At 37.5% G+C, this 19,096-nt stretch overlaps 1 protein-coding gene across 1 annotated transcript; it reads right to left on the bottom strand.

Moving 5' to 3' along the window:
- Window positions 1-474: 474 nt before the first annotated feature.
- LOC129942138 (cuticle protein 18.7-like) lies at window positions 475-1,485 on the bottom strand. The gene has a single exon (XM_056050946.1). The coding sequence runs from the start codon at window positions 1,411-1,413 to the stop codon at window positions 601-603; it is 813 nt and encodes a 270-aa protein (XP_055906921.1). The 5' UTR covers window positions 1,414-1,485; the 3' UTR covers window positions 475-600.
- Between the last annotated feature and the right edge of the window lie 17,611 nt (window positions 1,486-19,096).

The following is a 19,096-nucleotide window of genomic DNA, read 5'->3' as shown; positions in this document are numbered from 1 at the left end:
AATTTCAAGGGTGCTAACACTGAACTTCAAAAGATGTTAAATGTAGCCAAACTTATTATACATAGAAAAGAATTAGCTGACTCACTAAGTAAATTGGGTACCAAGTTAAACTATATTCCTCCTGCTTCTAATCAATTTGGCGCTTCATGGAAAGGAGTGAAATCAGGCAAATACCACTTAAAACTGGTTGCTCGAAACCAAGCTCTCACATTCGACTAGCACAGTACGCTTCTAACACAAAAAGAAGCTTGTCTTAACTCGAAACTTCTTTGTCCAGTTACAGATTGCTCGGATAATTTTAACGCCCTAAAACAGCACATCGATGCATGCAGCCCTTAAAGCAAACCTTCATTGCGGAAAAAAAATTTTTCGTGAAAATCGGGGTCAGCAGTTTCTATGCCTATTTAATCCTACAGCTTTTTTTACAAACCTTTTCGATGACTAAATTTTGAAAGTAAGTGAAATAAAACGTAATTGCTTGTATAAAAATTTATTATCTCAAAAATATCCAAAATCAACGAAAACAGAGGCAGCAAATGTCGACAACGTATAAGTTTCTTCAATTAAGATGATTCAGAAACACAAACCGGTAACACCTTTTTACAAACTGTACACTTGGTATCTGACATGTGGTAGAGGAGCGTAGCCGTAGTGCAAGACAGGACCATTGACAACACTAGACGAGTATGAGAATCCAGGAGAAGGTCTTGGAACTTGAACTTGAGGTGGAGCACTTTGGACAATTGTAATTCCACTTTGAATTGGTTGATAAGAGTTCCTCAGTTTTGCCTGTTCAACTGCAATCAGATGTTCTGCCTTAGCTTGGGCAACTTCGGGTGTGTCCGCAATTGGTTTTGGAAGTTCAATTATTGGAGCTGGAACTGCAGAAACTTGTCTTTTGGCTGCTTCTATAGCAGCAAAGTGGGCAGCTTTAGCAAGAGCCACTTCAGGCGTGTCTTGAACTTGTTGAGGTTGACCAGCTGGGAATGGAAATAGGGCTGGAACAGAAACTACACCATTTCTTAGTTTGGCTTCTTCAATGGCAGCAAAGTGAGCAGATTTGGCAGCAGCAACTTCTGGAGTTTCTGCAACTTGTTGGGGAATATTCTGGGCAGTTGCAATTGGAGCTTCAACAGGTTTTGGTAAATTGGTTGCAGCAACTCGGAAACCACCAGCATCAGCAACATAATCAACCGTTTGAAGAACATTATTTGAATCAATGTAGCTGTATGATCCTCTAGTGATGCCATTCAAAGATTTTATTTCCTGCTTAGCCGACAAATGATCGTTGTAGCCGTAGGCGTATTGACCAATTCCATCCTGGGAGTGATATTGGCTCGAAGCAGAAGGAACAATGAGAGGAGTGGCAGAAGCAATTGCCAACAAAGCTGATAACGCAACAAATACTTTCATGATGATATTAAATGCTTAATTACTTCTTTAGATACAAATTCAAAAACGCTGCTAGTGGTGTGTACTAGTACTCGCTTCTGAGAAGTCTGATTTTAACAGTAATAAAAACTCATATTTATACCAACATTTTAAAAGAATGGGACAAACAATTTAGATGGTACTCTGCCAATTTCTAGAATTACTACTTTCTAGTTTAGAAGAATCGAATTCAATTAATGTGTTTCTTAAATTGTAGTTCCATTACAAGAAAAGTTGTTTTTGAACTTAACGAGAACTGAAAATGGGTAGACTATGTTCAATTGATTCTGGTTTACTAATGAGGTATTTTAATAATAAAATATAATTAGCCAACAGGTTATGTAAAAACTTATTTTAACTGCAATTGATAACAGCTTTGACATTTTTTTGTACTTTGATTGATACATTTCAATAAATGTGATTTTTTAATTTCGTGTTTTTAATTTTTGAACCTAGAGGTCAATGAAGTTTTGTACAGTTCTTAACCTTTCACTTTTTTAGTAGAAGAAACTTACCTTAAAAGTTAGAGCTGTGTTAAATAAAACAGTGCTCTATCTTTTAAACCATACAAGAGGAATTTCTTAAAATTACAAATTAATATATGAATGTTAGTATGTATATAATTGAATTAACTTCCCTAAGGAAGTTATTGTAATCGGTCCGATTTGTCAAATTGAAAATTTTGACATTTTTCTCGACGTTTCAAGGTCTCTAAGGACGAATTAAAATTTTTAGAGAGATGGATGTGCGTGTGTGTGTACGTACGTTTGTACGTCCGTGCGTCCGCGCCGTTTTTTCATAATCCAAACCTCAAGAAATTGTAGAGACTTCAATTAAATATTGTAAGATAAACAGAAAGAAAAATCTTGAGTGGCAAGAAGCAATAACGCTGGCGACTTGAATTAGGTTTTATATTATAAACTGTAATGTGATTACTAATGTTTTTTTTTTTATAAATCAAAAAAACTAAATAATATAAGAAATAAAAGCTTTAAAAAATATTACTTTGCACTCAAATATCTTTTCAAAACCTAAAATACTGTGTTCAAATTAATTTTCCTAGTACAATATATTATTTAATATTGTATAAATTAATTGACAGTTTTTTTACAAAAAAAGAAACATAAAAACAATAATAAAAGTTGATACAAATTGATTTTCAACTCAAATATCTTTTTAATAAAATGGCTTCAAAAAGACGGAATGGAAAGTGGTCAGTGTGGATCGTATTCCAGCCTCTTTTTAACTTTCAATAGGAATTTATTGTAATGGGTCCGATTTGTCGAATTAAAAATGTTGACATTTTTCTCTACGTTCCAAGGTCTCTACAGACGAAATAAAGGATTTTTAGAGGTGGCAATTTTGGTCAACCTTAAATATCTCACGAATTAATAACGCTTGAGATTTGAATTAAATTTTAGCTTATACATTGCAACTTGATACCAAACCATTATATTTTGAAACAAAATCCAATTAACGGTTTTTATAAATCAAAAGAAAAATGAAAAAAATTGTCACCGCAAAAAACATAGGAATAAGAAATGATTTCCTCTATAAAACAATTTTGTGCAATGAAGAATAACGTTTTTAACATCCGGTAAAATTTTGAGAAAAATCAAATGGACATTTTTTTGTATAAGAAATAAAAACCAAAAAAAAACATTTCTCAAAGTTGGTAAAAATTTATTTTCGACACAAATATTTTTTTATATAATAAACGGGCACTCAAGGGGTTAATAATACCCTTACTACGGATGAATTGTTTGAGGGGGGAATGCAACTGGCTAATTCGACATAACACTGTTTATAAAAATATCGGTAGAACAACGAAAGGCATGAAACATTGCGGCGTTGTTCAAGTGACATAATTGTTTCGGTTATAGTTCTATCGCCTATCATTTTCAAAGCTCTTTTTTGGATCCTTTCCAGATACTTAAACTTGTTTTAGGGGTGCCTGCTCAAATATGCGAGTTTTATTCAAGTTTTGGATGAATGAAGACTTTTTAAATTACAGCCAGATAAGAAGAGGTGACAAATATCATGCACCATCGGAAAAATCTTAAGCACCTATCAGCATTTTTGGCAATATCGAATATGTGATCATTCCATAAGAGGTGATCTGTGATATTCATACCAAGTACTGAAAGTTGATGAGTTTCCTGGATGCAAGTGCCGCTCATTGATAGCGGCATCGGGGGTAGGTTACGCTTTAACGACAGGAGTCACCATTGAGTTTTCGAAGCATTAAATTCTACACGGTTTTGATTCCCCATTGTACAATGCTGTCGAGATCTGAATTTAATGAGCTTATCATACGCTGACGTTAAAGTTCTACATCCGAAGGACAAGGATGAGAATCTAAAAACAAATATGAACAGCTGAGGGTACTGTCATCAGCGAAACAATTTAGTGGGTTAGAAGTTAAAGACAGAGCCCTGTGGCGCACCAGCGTTTATTTTGTGAGTATTAGACTTGAACCCGTCCAATACTACTTGAATTAAACGGTCCGAAAGGTGACTTCCAACCAAACGAAGAACTGAATCATCAATACAAAATGCACGTATTTTCGATAAGAGAGCAAGATGCCAGACTTTATCAAATGCCTTTGAGATATCAAGTGCAATAATCTTACTTTCTCCAAAACGATGTAAAGATTTTTTTCTCTGTTCGATGAGATAAACCATGAGATCACCAGTGGACCTACGAAAGCCATACTGCCGGTTATTCAAGATATTTCTTAAGTTGATAATTAATCAGAGTTGCCATGGCCTTGGAAAAAGGGGACGTGAGTGCTATTGGACGATACTTAGAAGGGGAGGATGATTCTCCTTTTTTAGGGAAAGGCTGTATAAATGCTGTTTTCCATCCGCTTGGAAAGAGACCTGTAGAGTAGGAAAGATGAAAAATCGTACGCAGTGGTTTTGCCAGCGTTGAAGAACACCCCTTCAGAACAATAGCGGAGATACTATCCGGGCCAGCGGATTGGTGTATGTCAAGGTCTCTCAGTACTCTTGCCTTAATTTCTGGTCATTCAAAAATTTGGTTCCTCGAATGTAGCCGTTACAAGTCTTTCTAGCTTGTTTGAACTTATTCCGTTTTTCTTCAGTGGGATTGGCTTTATAAATCCGGAAACTAACATCTCTGATCCTAATTACCTCTTTACAGCTCAAATCAAACCATGAGTTCTCTTTAGGTTTGATAAATTTTACCATATTCAGGTAAATTTCGCATTCCACAAAGAATTAATTTTTTAACCATATCTGCACTGGAATCTACGCCACTATCGAGGAAACATAGTGACCAGTTAAAGTTCCTGAAGAATTCATTGAGACCGTACCAGTTGGCTTTCTCATATTGCCAAACGGTTCTCATAGGAGTTTTTTCTTCAACTGGGTTTTTTCGACATGAGAATTTTGCAGATATGATACAATGGTCTGATGTGCCTAGAGGCGGTAATACACTGATTGTATATTTATTAGGATCACAAGTAAGAAACATGTGTAGGGTGTTGGCGGATTGACCTGCAACGTCAGGGATTTGAGTTGACTCATCGACAAGCTGGGTTAATTGATTTAGCTCAGCAAAGACCTCAACATACCTTCCTTTCGTTGTTGACTGGCCAGAATAACGAAGCCAAGAAGAATTGTGTGTATTGAAATCGCCCATTCCATTCCATTCTTTGAATGGATTTGGAGAGCATCAATTCGTTAAAAGTTGAATGTCTGTCCAGATTTCGATATAAAAAACATGAGTGGATGATGTGTTTATTTTAAATAAAAAAATAAAAATAGATTTTCGACTGAAATATCTTAAAATTATTAAATATTAAATTTAAAATATTGGCTTCAAACCTATTTTATCTCACAGAAAATGTTATTTTCCACATTCAGTTATTTTTTTTATTAAAATCGAACAGTCAATTTTTTTTATAAAAAAATTAAGTCTACAGAAAATAGTAAAAATTAATGTTCGGTTTTGGATATCTAGTGAATAATAGAAAATCTTGACTTCAAATTAATTTTATGTATCAAATTTGTGTTTGTTTATAAAAGGAATAGAAATTTTTAAGAAATGCTGCTGAAATTGGCAAAAATCGGGTTTTGACTAAAAATCTCGTTAAGAAAAATAGACTTTGAAATCAAGCTATTATATCATACGCAAAATATTGTTGGCTATTTTTAAAATTTTAAGAATAATTCAAGGGAAAACTTTTTTAACAAAACACGAAAACATGCAAACCTTAAGCAAGACAAATCGGCGGAGAAAATGTAAAGTCATCAGAGTGAGTCGCATCCCAGCCTCTTTTATAGTTTTAGTTTAGGATCACAAAGATTTCAGCACGAATGTATTCCTTTAGATGCAGGATAGTGATAATGTTAATTTACGTCCACATATAAATTTTCGCAAACCGAGTTGGTCAGAGTACTTTCGTGACCATGGTTTTGGGCTCTCAACATCATTTACAAGAATGCGTCCGATATTTCCTCCAATTCGAGCAATTCGAAGTCTTCCAGCTCTAGGATAAATTACTGTAATGGAAATGAGCATCATATTTAAAGCACGCACGGAGATGTTAGAGCTTAATCACAGACCGCACAGAACTGGTAACAACCCAAACTGCACTTTGTGCCACCTTAATCAAGTTGAAAACATTTTCCACTTTGTTGCATTGTGCCCAATCTTGCAGGAAATTCGTCGGCTTTATTTTAACAAGAGTTTTCTGTCACTTGAAGAATGTCTAGGTGTTCTGAATGGAGATAACGGATGGCGTCTACTCATTCAGTTTTTATTAGATGCAGTTTCATATAGAAACATGTACATTAATATATACTAGAATAATAATTCTATTACAATTTTGTTTTAGCTAAACTAAAAGCCTAAATCGCATTTGAAAAATTGCTAATCATTAAATTCCTTGAGATATCTTTCTTTTTTTTTTCGTTTTCGCCAAACTAAAAGCCCAAACCGCATTTGAAATTGCAAATACTTTATGATCTATGTATTGTTTAACACATAATTGCCATAATTAAATGATTGCTGTTTTTGAAAAACTTAATAATTTTGTTTTAGCTAAACTAAAAGCCCGAATCAGTTTTTGTTTATATTTTTTTTTAAATAAATGTATTTATCTTTTAAATTAGCTACACCATTAAAACGAATATATATATTTTTTTTTTTCTTCTCTCTGGCATTATTCTTTTTCTTTTTTCAATTGCTTTTTTTTCTTTATGTAACCAAATTTTTGTACTTTCTCTCACAAAATGTTTAGTTTATAAAAATATACCGGCAGACGGCCCATGAGCCATGCTTGTAATCTTTAGTTTTAAGTTTGTAAATTTTTGAAATGAAAAAAAAAAATAAAGATGATAATAATAATAATATAATAATAAGTCTTCCAGCTCTAGGAAGATCAACTACAGCTTCGTGTTGACGAATGCGGTTCACAAATTTTCCAATCATTCTTTGTTAGTTTCGCAATTTGTTGAACAACAATTCAATTATAGTATGGTCATCTCTAAAGAGTTTAGTTAACAAAACAAAATCAAAACAAATTAATAACAGAAGAGTTTTGATTTTTTTTTCAAATAAAGAAGAAACTCTTGGTCCAAAATGTCTTCTGTTGAAACGTCATTAGTCAGCTGGTCGAACGAGTTGGATAGCTGTCAAAAAATAGAAACAACTTTCAGCTGTTCAGAAAAAGCAGATAAACTTTAAAGCTTGTTCATATTTTTTAATTATGTGTATATCCTTCATCAAAAATTGGCCCGTGTTCTTCAAGAACACTGTTGTTGGGTCTCGGAGCTGGTGCTTTTTCTTTCTGCATTCATCCAAGAAGAGCAGAATGGGTTTATGTTTCCAACCTTAAAAAAGGGAATAGAGTGGTTCTTCTTTGGGGTTTTTAATGATCTGAAAGAATAAATTACCTTTCCTGTCAGCGATCTTATTTGCTTGTATAGCTTCACAAGCTCTCAGCCTCTGTCTGCTTTTATACATAAGAACAAAAAAGTTAGATTTATTTATTTCCATAAGATTTATGTACCTGTATTTGGTTCTACCTCTGGAATAGGATGAGGTTCTTCAACTTCAGAATGCTGAACACTAGACTAGAGGTAAGACATTGCATATTGGTCATCTACAAAACGAGAACAAAATAAGTCAATTTTGAATTTTAAGAAAATAAATCATAATTACCTTCTAAAATTCGGAGGCAAATAGCTTTTTCATCGTCTATTATGTACAGAACTTACTTAAATACAACTTCAACTAACATTTTGTATCTTTTTGTTTGCCAACAACTACAAAACGCAAAAATCAATTTTCAAGTTCCTTGAAATTCAACCATGTGTTGGATCAGCTGCCCAGAAATTCTTGGATACCTTTGGATTCCTTTTTTGACATCTCAGCTGTTTTTGATCAGCTGTTATATTACACGTACAACTTACTTACTTAAGGTGGCGCTACAGTCCGGGGCTGACCTGAACCTCAACCAACAGCTCGGTCCCTAGCTAGCTGTCTCCAGTTTCGCACGCCAAGTTGGTTAAGGTCCTCTCCCACCTGGGTGTGCCACCTGAGGCGCGGTCTTCCTCTACTGCGCCGTCCCTCAAGATTGGATTCGAAGGCCTTTCGGGCTGGAGCGTTGATTTCTATCCGCTGTACAAGACCTATCCATCTAAGCCGTTGTACTTTAATTCTGCTAGCTAGGTCAGTCGCAGTACAACCCCAACAGTTCGTCGTTATATCTTCTCCTCCATTCTCCATCTATACATATGGGACACAAAAATCACCCGAAGAATTTTTGTCTCGAAGCATCCTAAGACGCTCTCATCTTTCTTTGACAGGGTCCAGGCCTCAGCGCAATGAATGAGAGCCGGGATGATGAGTGTCTTTTAGATGGTGAGTTTACATGCTCGAGAGAGGACTTTACTTCTTAATTGCTTTCTAAGTCCAAAGAAGCAGTGATTTGCAAGAATTATTCTTCGCTGTAGCCGTTGTCTGTGTTAATAGCGGTGCCTAGGTAGACAAAGTCCTTAACTACCTCAAAGTTATAGCTGTCCATGGTGACGTTTTGTCCAAGACGTCGTCGTTCAGTGTCCTATTTTGATGACAGCATATACTTCGTCTTGCCCTTATTGACCACTAAACCCATCTTCTTCGCTTCCGTTGCAATACTCAGAAACGCTCCACTGACATCAAGCTTTTATTATCCAATTGTGTCAATATCATCGGCTCATCCCAATAATTGGATGGACCTTTGGTAGATTTTGCCTCTAATGTTGACGGTTGACTTTTGCACAACTCTTTCCAGACCGATGTTGAAGAAGTCGCATGACAGTGCATCGACTTGTCTAAAACCTTTTTTGACATCAAATGCATCGGTAAGATCTTTTCCGACCTTGATAGAGCAGCGTGCATTCTCCATCGTCATTCTGCACAAACGGATAAGTTTGACAGGGATGCCAAAAGTAGACATTGCTCGGTAGAGCTCTTCCCTATAGATGCTGTCATACGCGGCTTTAAAATCGATAAAGAGATGGTGGGTATCGATTTGAAGCTCCTGGGTTTTTTCCAAGATCTGCCGTAGTGTGAATATTTGGTCGATAGTGGACTGATAAGGACTAATCAGGTTGTTGACGAACGGCTTCAGACGTTCACATAATACGGCAGAGAGGATCTTATATGCAATGTTAAGGAGACTGATGCCTCTGTAGTTGGCGCAGTTTAGAGTTTAGATATAGCTATCTTCACTTCGTTAAGGTCGGGTAGGCGGAATTGTTGATCTGCGTCGCCGAGGTGGAGTGGTTCTATCTCCCTTACAGCGGAATTCGGTTCTTCATCGCCGTTATATAATTTGGGGAAGTGATCTTTCCATATTCTCAGCATCGACTGTGGTTCTACTACGATGTTCCCTTGATCGTCTTTGCAGGCTTCGGTTCGTGGCTGGTACCTTTGGGAGGTTTGTTTTACCTTTTGGTAAAATTTACGAACCTTTTTCCTGTTGTGACATCCCTCTATCTCCTCGATCGCTCGCTTCTCATGCTCCCTTTTTTTTCATCTAAGAAGCCGGTGTTCCTCTCTCCTCTTCTTCTCGTACAGCTCGCGAGCAGCTCTAGTCCTTTTGTGCAGCGCCGTTTTGCATGCCTCTTGTTTCGCTGCGTGAGCTTGCCGGCATTCGTTGTCTAACCAGGGGTTTCGTTGTGGTGGTCTCAAAGCTATGACCTCCATAGTTACAACTGCTGTACTTGACGTTTCTTGAGGCAAGCGATGACGCTGGAGCAACCTCTTTATGAGGTCTTTAAGGTGGTTGATCATGCCAAATATAATTTCTATTTTAATGGTTTTCCTAGAAAATAAAATCACCTGTATGTAATACAAATTCCAACTTTACTGTTTTTGAATTCCTTTAAAAGCAACTTTCGTCCTTAAAGCTCAATATTTATGTAAATAACTATATAATTCACAATCTTGTATTTCTTTTTTGTGATATTTTAATTTTGTTCTTTATGCCAAGTTGCCTTCTATAAATGATTAACATTTTTCCATTTTATTTTTTCGTTGTTGTAATTTTTCATTTTACCTTTAAACCTGAAGCCAACTTAAGGACACAACGAGACATAAAAGTTGTTTTATGATAAAGCTCCTGTTTACATGGCTTTTCTTCGACACCAACAACCTGTCCATGCAAATTAAATGTTATAAAAAAGAACACTCATCAAGCCAATGCAGAGCAGGCCAAGCACTGAAGCGCACATCGGGCTACAAGCTTTCTATAGGTGATGGTATCTCAAACCCAATAAAATGTTTTCCGTTATACGCGCGAGCAGATTATTCCTAAAGATGAGGTTTTATTTTACACGTAATTTTTTCTTTTCTTCTGACTTGCCCTCCGTTATTTTATGGACTTCCATTAGAAAATCTTATGTATATTTGTGTGTCTTTCATTCTATTCCTCCTGGACGCTAATACTATCAGCCAAACCTTCAACAAGGACCAAAAGGACCCAAGAAGACGGCGAACGGCGACGTTTTCGAGTCTATATCGCTTCGCCTTTGAGTTCGAGTTTAAGTTTGGGTTCGAGTTTGAGAGTTGAAACATTTTTATGAGCATTTTATGTTTCGTGAAATGCATTTTCAATTAGGTGAATGTCCCTAAAGTGAGCACTTTTATTGCTTTTATATCCTCAATTTTGTTAAGGTAGCTCTACTCTCCACTGTTATTCTTATATAACTGTATACAGTTGTATGTATGGTCCTTGGATCAAATGAGGCGAAACATAAAAAACATATCCAATTCTCTGTCAGCTTATATAATTCTCCCTTATTTCTTTCAATCTTCTTCTTCTTCATCATCATCGTCGTCTTCTCTTCATCATCAGCACTCAGCTTCAGCTTTTAGCCCTGTTGAAGCTTAAGTTCAAAAAGTAGGTGGGGTAGATGGGTGGGTAGTATCTACATTATCTCGTTTGATAGTCCTCGGGTTTTAATAAAATTTTAAAACTTTTTAAAAGTAATTTTTAAATTTAACCAATTTTTGGAATAAAATTTTGTGAAATTGAAAAATATTCCCTTGAAAATGACTTTTTTGTGTGTATGTGTTTTGTTTTCGTCCTTCTTTCTAATAAGAGAAGTCACCCTTGTTCCCTATTAAATAGGTACATCCGAGTTGATACTCCTTACAAACGTGATGGTAGGTTAGGAATACGCTACGCATAAAGGAACTTACGTGCAACTTGTGTGACTCTTAAAGTACGGTATACACAAGGGACTTTTACGTACATACAAAAAGGACACAGAAAAAAAGGATTCAAAAAATAAATTCATAACTTCCGACAAACACAGACTGCAGATGATTACATTCCATCCATCTATCTATTCGAAGACTTCCTGAAGTGCTATCTGCTCCAACTCAAACTCTATTGGCATTGGGAACAAGCAGACTGCGTTAAACAAAGACCAGGAGTAAGGAGGAAACGCAAACGCATTCGTTTTCGTTGCTCTGCTAACTGAAGCTCAAGGAGAGTGGAATAGAAGCGGCGGCGGTACGGGTGGCGACGCCGGCAGTGGGAGTCCCATCTGGTTGCTCATATTCTCTGTTCTTATCTTTTCAAATATTTTATCCCCCAGATGTAATAATAAAATTCACTTTGCAATACTCTCTCTCTCTCTCTCTGTAGTGCATGGAAATGTTATCCTAGTTTTGACGTAAAATTTCCCAATAGAAAGTCAACTTAAGGCTTTTAACGATTGGAGTACAGCGTAGTAAAAAGTTAAGTGCCCTCTCTTCTCAATGGATATGGATTGCATCTACCTATCTACATAGGACCTATGTTATATGAAAAGTTGGGGTAGGTGTGTAAGCTTCTTTGGAGGTATGAAGGAGGTGCTCGATGGATAGAGGAAAACATGATTCCTAAAATTAAAGTGGGTAGATATAGGTTCTATTTTTCTTATGTAGGAATGTAAAGGGCATTCCGATTACACTTAATTCGCATTAAAAATGTTGTCAGTCCATTTTTTGGAACACCCTTTTCTTAGTTGCAAGGTGAATTTCTTTGTGCATTCGGATACGAGTAATACTATCAATTTTATTCTCTATAATACATTCATTACCTTCCCTAGGAAGTTATTGTAATGGGTCCGATTTTTCAAATTGAAAAATTTCGACATTTCTCGACGTTTCAAGGTCCCAAAAGTCGAAATAAAAGATTTTTAGAATGATGTCTGTGCGTGCGTACTTCCGTACGTCCGTATACGTTTGTGACGCTTTTTTTGTCCTCCATAGCTCAACAACCAGAAGAGATATCGATTTCAAAGAAATTTTGTTGTCAGATAATAGGACAGAAAGATGCAGAAAGGGCTCTCAAGAAAATTTCGTGGTTGGTTTTTTTACCATAGCAGTTTGAAAAAAGGTGAGCATTTTGGTTAACCCTAATATCCTGTGAACCAAAAACGCTAGAGACTTGAATTAAATTTCATACAATTAACTTTATCGTGATACCAAACAAATATATTTTTTGGAAAAATTCCATTAACGGTTTTTTTTATAAATCAAAAAAACTGAAAAAAAATGTGTCACCTCCAAAATTTTAAGACTAAAATATGATTTCATCTCCAAACAATTTTGTGCAACGAAGAATAATGTTTTTGACATTTGATAAAATTTTGAAGAAATATCGAATTGACAGTTTTTTTTACAAAATATAAAACTCTAAAAAAAAAATACTAAAACTTGGTAAAAATTTACTTACGACTCAAATAGCTTTTCAAAAATTAAAAATATTGTCTTCAAACTTTTTTAATTTCACAGAAAATATTGTTTCCGATATACAGTAATTTTTATATAAAAATCTAACAGTCTGTTTTTTCATAAAAAATAACATCTAAGAAAAATAGTGCTCAAAATTGGTAAAAATTGATACGAGTACATATAGAAAAACTTTATGGATGGGAAGTTATCAGTGTGGGGTCGCATCCGGGCCTCTTTTTTTTTTAAATTTTAACTGATATCAAAAAAGATGTTCAAAGGGTAGACATGTGCATTGAAGAGGACACAAGCGTCTTAAAACCCACCCCTGTCTATGAACTCCTACTCTCACCTCACCACCGTGGTGAACATCGGGTGCCTAGTACCTCAACTGGAGATTGGGTTTCAACCCCAGTGGAAAGTTATTGGGGGCAGCAAACGAGAGAGGTGGGGAGAGGTGTTTCCAATAAGGCTCCTCTCCTTATCCAGACGGCAGCGGAGGAATTCCCGAGATGGAATTAACGGTGGCGTCTACAGTTCCAGTAAGGTTGAACTACTAAGTGAACACCTTGTAGGGCTTCTTCGACTTATTAGGAGCCCGGGCCTATAAGGAGCGGTTTTTTCCGGCTCCCCATCCTTGGATTTATACTTAGGATGTGGCCCTCCAGGTTGGGGGTTGAACGTCGGTATGACTTCCTGGCCACGTAAAAGCTTTCATAGTTTCGAAGCACCAACAAGCCTCGGATACGGATGGATTTACTGTTGACAACCAACACAAATGAATAAAGGACAACGAACTTCGGATATGCACGTGGAATGTTAGGTCCCTTAACAGACCACGTGCGGCCGAAGAATTAGCGGAGGCCCTAGACCGCTATAAAGCAGATATCACCGCCGTCCAGGAAATACGATGGGATGGGCTGGGCCAAAAGAGGATGAAAAACTGGCAACATTATATATGGTGACTGCTACCACGAATACCAACAGTGCTTATTTGTGTGGCTTCATCATTGCAGCCAGACTTAGGCAAGAAATCTTGAGCTAAAGGTGCATCAATGAGCTCCGTATGACCATACGCATCAAGGCTTAATTCGGCAACATAAGCCTGATATGCGCGCACGCCCCCACAGAAGAGAAAGACGACAACACCAAAGATATGTTCTTTGAGCTCTTAGACAAAACATATGAGGAATTTCCTAGCTACGATATTAAAATAGTCCTGGAAGACATCTTTGGTGGAATAATCGGGAAGAACAGCCTGCACGACAACACTTCTGACAACGGATTCAGGCTCATAGATTTTGCTGCGGGGCGAAACGTCATGGTAGCCAGTACGCGTTTTCCACACCTCAACATCCACAAAGGTACTTGGACTTCTCTAGATCAATCTACCGTCAACCAGATTGACCACATTGCAATCGACCCCAGGCACACTTCCAGCATCATGGATGTACGAACTTTCCGAGGAGCTAACATCGACTCAGACCACTACCTCGTTGTAGCCAAGGTAGCACTTCGGATTTCCAGACCCAAGGCAAAAACAAACAACGTCGAACGGCTACAATCGCCAGAGATCGCCAAATCCTTTTCCGACCGAGTTACAAGTAACCTCTCTCGAAGTTCTCTGTCGCCAACACAATGTGTCGAAAACCAGTGGCAACAGTGCCAAGATGCAATCAGAGAAGCCGCCTCTGATGTGCTTGGTTACAAACAGCTACCAACAAGGAACCCCTGGTTTGATGAGAAATGTCGACAGGTAAAAACAGCCAAACAACAGGCTCGCAAAGCGGCGCTGCATAACCTCACTATTGTTTGCCCGATTCTAAAAAAGAGGAGACCCTCTTAACTGCACCAACTATAGAGGAATCAGTCTATTTAACATTGCCTATAAAATCTTCTCTGCCGTAATATGTGATCGTCTAAAGCCCATTGTCAACAACCTGATAGGTCCTTATCAGTGTGGTTTTAGACCAGGAAAGTCCACAGTCGATCAAATATTCACTTAACGCATCCTGTAAAAAACCCAAGAACACCAAACGACACCTACCATCTTTTCATCGATTTCAAGGCCGCATATGACAGCATCTACAGGGTTGAGCTGTAAAGAGGCATGTCTAGTTTTGCCATCCCTTCCAAACTATAGTATTACCCTTGAGAATTCCCGCAGCTCTATAAAAATTGGAAACAACTTTAGAACCTTTCGATGTCAAAAAAGGGTTTTAGACAAAGTGATGCGCTGTCATGTGATTTTTTTAACATCGTGCTTGAAAGAATAGTGCAGAGCTCACACGTCAACACTAGAGGCACTATCTTTCAAAAGTCTGTCCAATTACTGGCATATGCTAATGACATTGACATAATCGTGAGTATTGACGCAGAAGCGGCAAAAATGGGTTTTAACGGTTAATGGGAGCAAAACAAAGTATATGCTGTCGTCAAGAAAGGACATACAACACCGACGTCTTGGTCAAAACGTCACCATCGACAGACGTAACTTTATGATACTCAAAGACTTCGTCTACCTAGGCTCAGCTGTAAACGCAGAAAACAACACCAGCGCTAAGATCAAACGCAGAGTAACTCTTGCTAACCGCTGTTTCTTTGGACAAAGAAAGCAATTGAGTGGTAAAGTCCTCTCTCGAGGTACCAAAGTGTTGGTATATAAGACCCTTCTCATCCCCGTCCTGCTATACGGTGCAGACAAATGGACTATGGCAAAAGCGGATGAAAACACCTTGGGTCGTTGCTAGAGAAAAGTTCTTCGGGTGATTTTCGGTCCCGTATGCATCGAAGGGGAGTGGAGGAGAAGATGGAACGAAAAATTGTACGGGCTGTACAGTGACGTAGACTTAGCCAGAAGGGTAAAAGTCCAACGAGTAAGATGGCTGGGTCACGTAGAGCGCATGGAAATCAATGCTCCGCCCGGAAAGACTTCGAATCCACACCCACAGGACAGCGCAGCAGAGGAAGACTCCTGATCAGGTTGCGCGCACAAGTGGAAATTGACCTCACCCAAGTTGGAGCGCGAAACTGGAGACATCTATCTAGGAACCGAGCTAGACACAGAAGTTTGTTGGGTAAGGCCCTAGTTACCTACAAAAAAAAACCACCCACACAGTTTTCTTGAGAGCCCCCCTTCTGCATCTTTCCGCATTATTATCTGTATAACAAAATTTATTTGAAGTCGATATCGAAATCGGAGCCGCTACAATAACTAGCCATGGGAACTTTAAAATCACATGACAACGCAGTGGTTTAGAACCATTATGGAGCGGTGCAAATTTTCCATCGTCATCGATGGATCTTAGCATTAAAGCCCACTTCTCCAACATCTTTCTTAGACTTCAGTTTAAATATTTTAAACTTTACTTCGTCTAAGTCATGAATAAGAATTGTTGGCGACAATTCCCGACAGCGGAATTCGATTCTTCATCACTGTAATACAATTTGCAGATGTGGTCCATTACTGCGGTTTTACTATGTAACAATAATGCCACTCAATCATTCCTGTGTGCAAGTACTCGTACTGTTGTCAGGGATGGAGGGTACCTACATTTTTAAGCCGAATCCGAAAGGCTAATTTGAGAAAGCACTTTTCATGACAAGAATTACTCTTGGCGAATTTGTTAATTCCTCGCATGAGGGAGTAACCAATGCACTAAATACCAGGCACGGTTCTCGATAAACTGGTTTGTTGGCAGCGAACTTCGAAAGAAGTTACTTGCGACACTGTCGGAGAAGGATTTGGCGATCTATTGCGATTGTAGCCGTTTGAATTTGTATCTTCGAAGTTCTACCTTGGATACAACAATGTAGTGGTCCGAGTCGATGTTAGTTCCTCGGAATGTTCGGATATCCATCATGCTGGAGACGTGTCTAGCGTCGATCGCAATATGGTCCTTTGTGGATTTTAGGGTGCGGGAATTGCTTCCTGGCTACAATGACGATTCACAACAAAATCTATGAGCCTGAATCCGTTATCGAAAGTGTTGTCGAGCGCAGGCTGTTTTTCCCGATTATTCCACCAAAAATGCCTTCCCTGCCAAGGCACTCGTTTATGTACCTATAACTCAAGACTGGTTGCCTGAGTCCGGTTAAAACCGTATCCAAATAATCGTTGTTGTTTCTTGGTCGTAGTCAACATAGTAAATATTGCAATTTTGTATCCTCTTTTTTCCAGGGCCACCCTACGTTCAACGCGAGGAAATGAGAGTAGGAGTAAATAGACATAGGTGGGTTTTAAGAAAGAAGATGTGGACGCTTGTGCCCTTGGGTGCACCAGCACATGTCTTTCATTTGAACATCATTAAAAGTTCTCTAACTCCACAAAATGTCTATACCCTTTACCGTTTTTGATTGCAAAACCAATTGCCAATATTTTTGTTAACAATTACGTTTTTAAGGACACAAATCATGAGGACCAAGCCTTTGTTGCAAGTTTCACACAATTTTTAACGTGAAACAACTTGAATCGTTTTCTCAAGACAAAAAGACAATTTTCAAAATTTGTCATGGAAACTACTTTCAAGGAAGGCTTCTCAAGTTTGTTGCACTTTTTCTTAAATTTCGTGGTGAATTTCATCCTTATACAATCACTCAAACATCTCTTCTAAGTTTTCACTTCTAATATAATGTCCCTCGATATCATCTCGATTGTGCCCTATATTCTCCTTATCCTCTTTATTTTAAAAAGTCCTTGGAAAAGTCAAACTCTTTAAGATGAACCACGCATTTAAAAATACCTATGTTAGTACGTTTTCTACATTTTAAAAAAAGGACCTTTTTCGTGGTAAGTTTTTTTAGCTGCTAGAGCATACCTTTTGATCTGAATACCAAGATAACCAACAGAAAGCGGTGCAACATGAGGGGCGTTAACATTTTATTACCAAATGCAAAGAAGAAAACAAAAACTACACAAAATAAATATGGTTGAAAATATGTATTTTCGAGCAGTGCACTGTAACTGTGAATATAGAAAAAAAATCATGGCATGCTGTCGGTCGGGTGATGATGGGGTGGTGGATTTCAGGATTGGGGGATGTTGGACGCATAAGGGAGAGATTCCTTCTGGGTTTGGCACTATGAATTATCAAAATCTTTTAATTTGGTATCCCTTTGAAGTCCTTTGGCGAAATGAATTCCGAATTTCAAACGGAATGAAGTAACTTTGTGCATAAAGCAAGAGTGTATATAGTAAGACAGAGAGAAAATAAGGGTGGCTTTGGGGTGGTTGGAGTTGGACAAGCGAGGTCGAGGTATGAGGTGCGATGAGGGAAAAATGGGGTCTTCATATAAAATATATATATTTTTTTCTTTCTCTTTAAACAGAAATTCAAAAATATGTTAACCATAGGGTAGAGATGAACGGACTTGAATTTTTCTCCAAATCCCTGAGCAAAAAGGGAACTGTACATTGCATTTTGCCAATGGCCTGGCATCACCCGTCCGCTCGCTTGCTTGCTCGCCTGGCCTGATGTTGGCCATCAGTGCTAGGGAAGGGTGAGATTGAATTTTTTCCAACAAGAGTTTTCTTCTTCAAAAGTTAAAAGGTCGTGTGTTTTCTTTTCAAAAAAATAATGGGGTTGGAGGTTTTTTTTTACTCTTGTATTCGTCCTTTTCTTGTGTAAAATGAAATGAAAGAAAAATACTCGTTGGGGATGATTTCAACTGAAAAGGTTCAACGATCGGAATACGTGCTGTTTGAAAGTAGGTACTTTCTTTCAACAAACGACCAACGACCAAACGACGTCGACGATGTCCTGTTTTTTAATTTAAATTTAATAAAATCTCTTTCTAAGGAAGGATATCGTTTATATGTATTACGTACCTAGTATAGACCTGAAAATATAATTAGAAATATAAATTCATATTTTTTGTTTGAGTTCATGATTTTATTCTTAGTGTGTTCATTTGCTTTGAGTATCTATTTTTGTTCTTTTGCTTGTTTTTAAAAGATCCTTTTTACTTTTCTTATTTAATGTTTTTGATAGTCATATGTCGAGGTCAGCTAAAGCTTTTGCAACAGAGTATGCAAGACTAAATTAGGAAAGGTTTTTTTTTTGCATTTGATGCTTCCATCCGATGGTTTTTGAATTAAGTCTTTAAAAAATTCAAAAATTCTCGAAAGTAGTATGGCTTGACGAGATTCCCTAAGACTTCTTACAAAAGATGTGCAAAGTAGAGTGGAAAAGGAAACGCTTAAAAAAAAAGAATACCTATAAAAGGTCTGAAACCTGGTGAGGGATTTTGTGTTAGACATTACAAGGCAACACTTGATGAATCTAAAATACAAAATTATGTGGCGCAACGGTCTACAGTAATGGAAAAAAATCTAGACAGCGCTCCTCTCTCCGGTGCTCCTTCCCACCTTAGGTAACCGAGCTCAATTACTGTTTAGCGATCCTAAACATTTCCATACATATCA

Source organism: Eupeodes corollae, chromosome 1, assembly GCF_945859685.1.
Source record: "Eupeodes corollae chromosome 1, idEupCoro1.1, whole genome shotgun sequence".
Lineage (NCBI taxonomy): Eukaryota > Metazoa > Arthropoda > Insecta > Diptera > Syrphidae > Eupeodes > Eupeodes corollae.
Note: the sequence above shows the minus strand (reverse complement) of the source record. Positions and strands in the feature narration are given on the sequence as shown.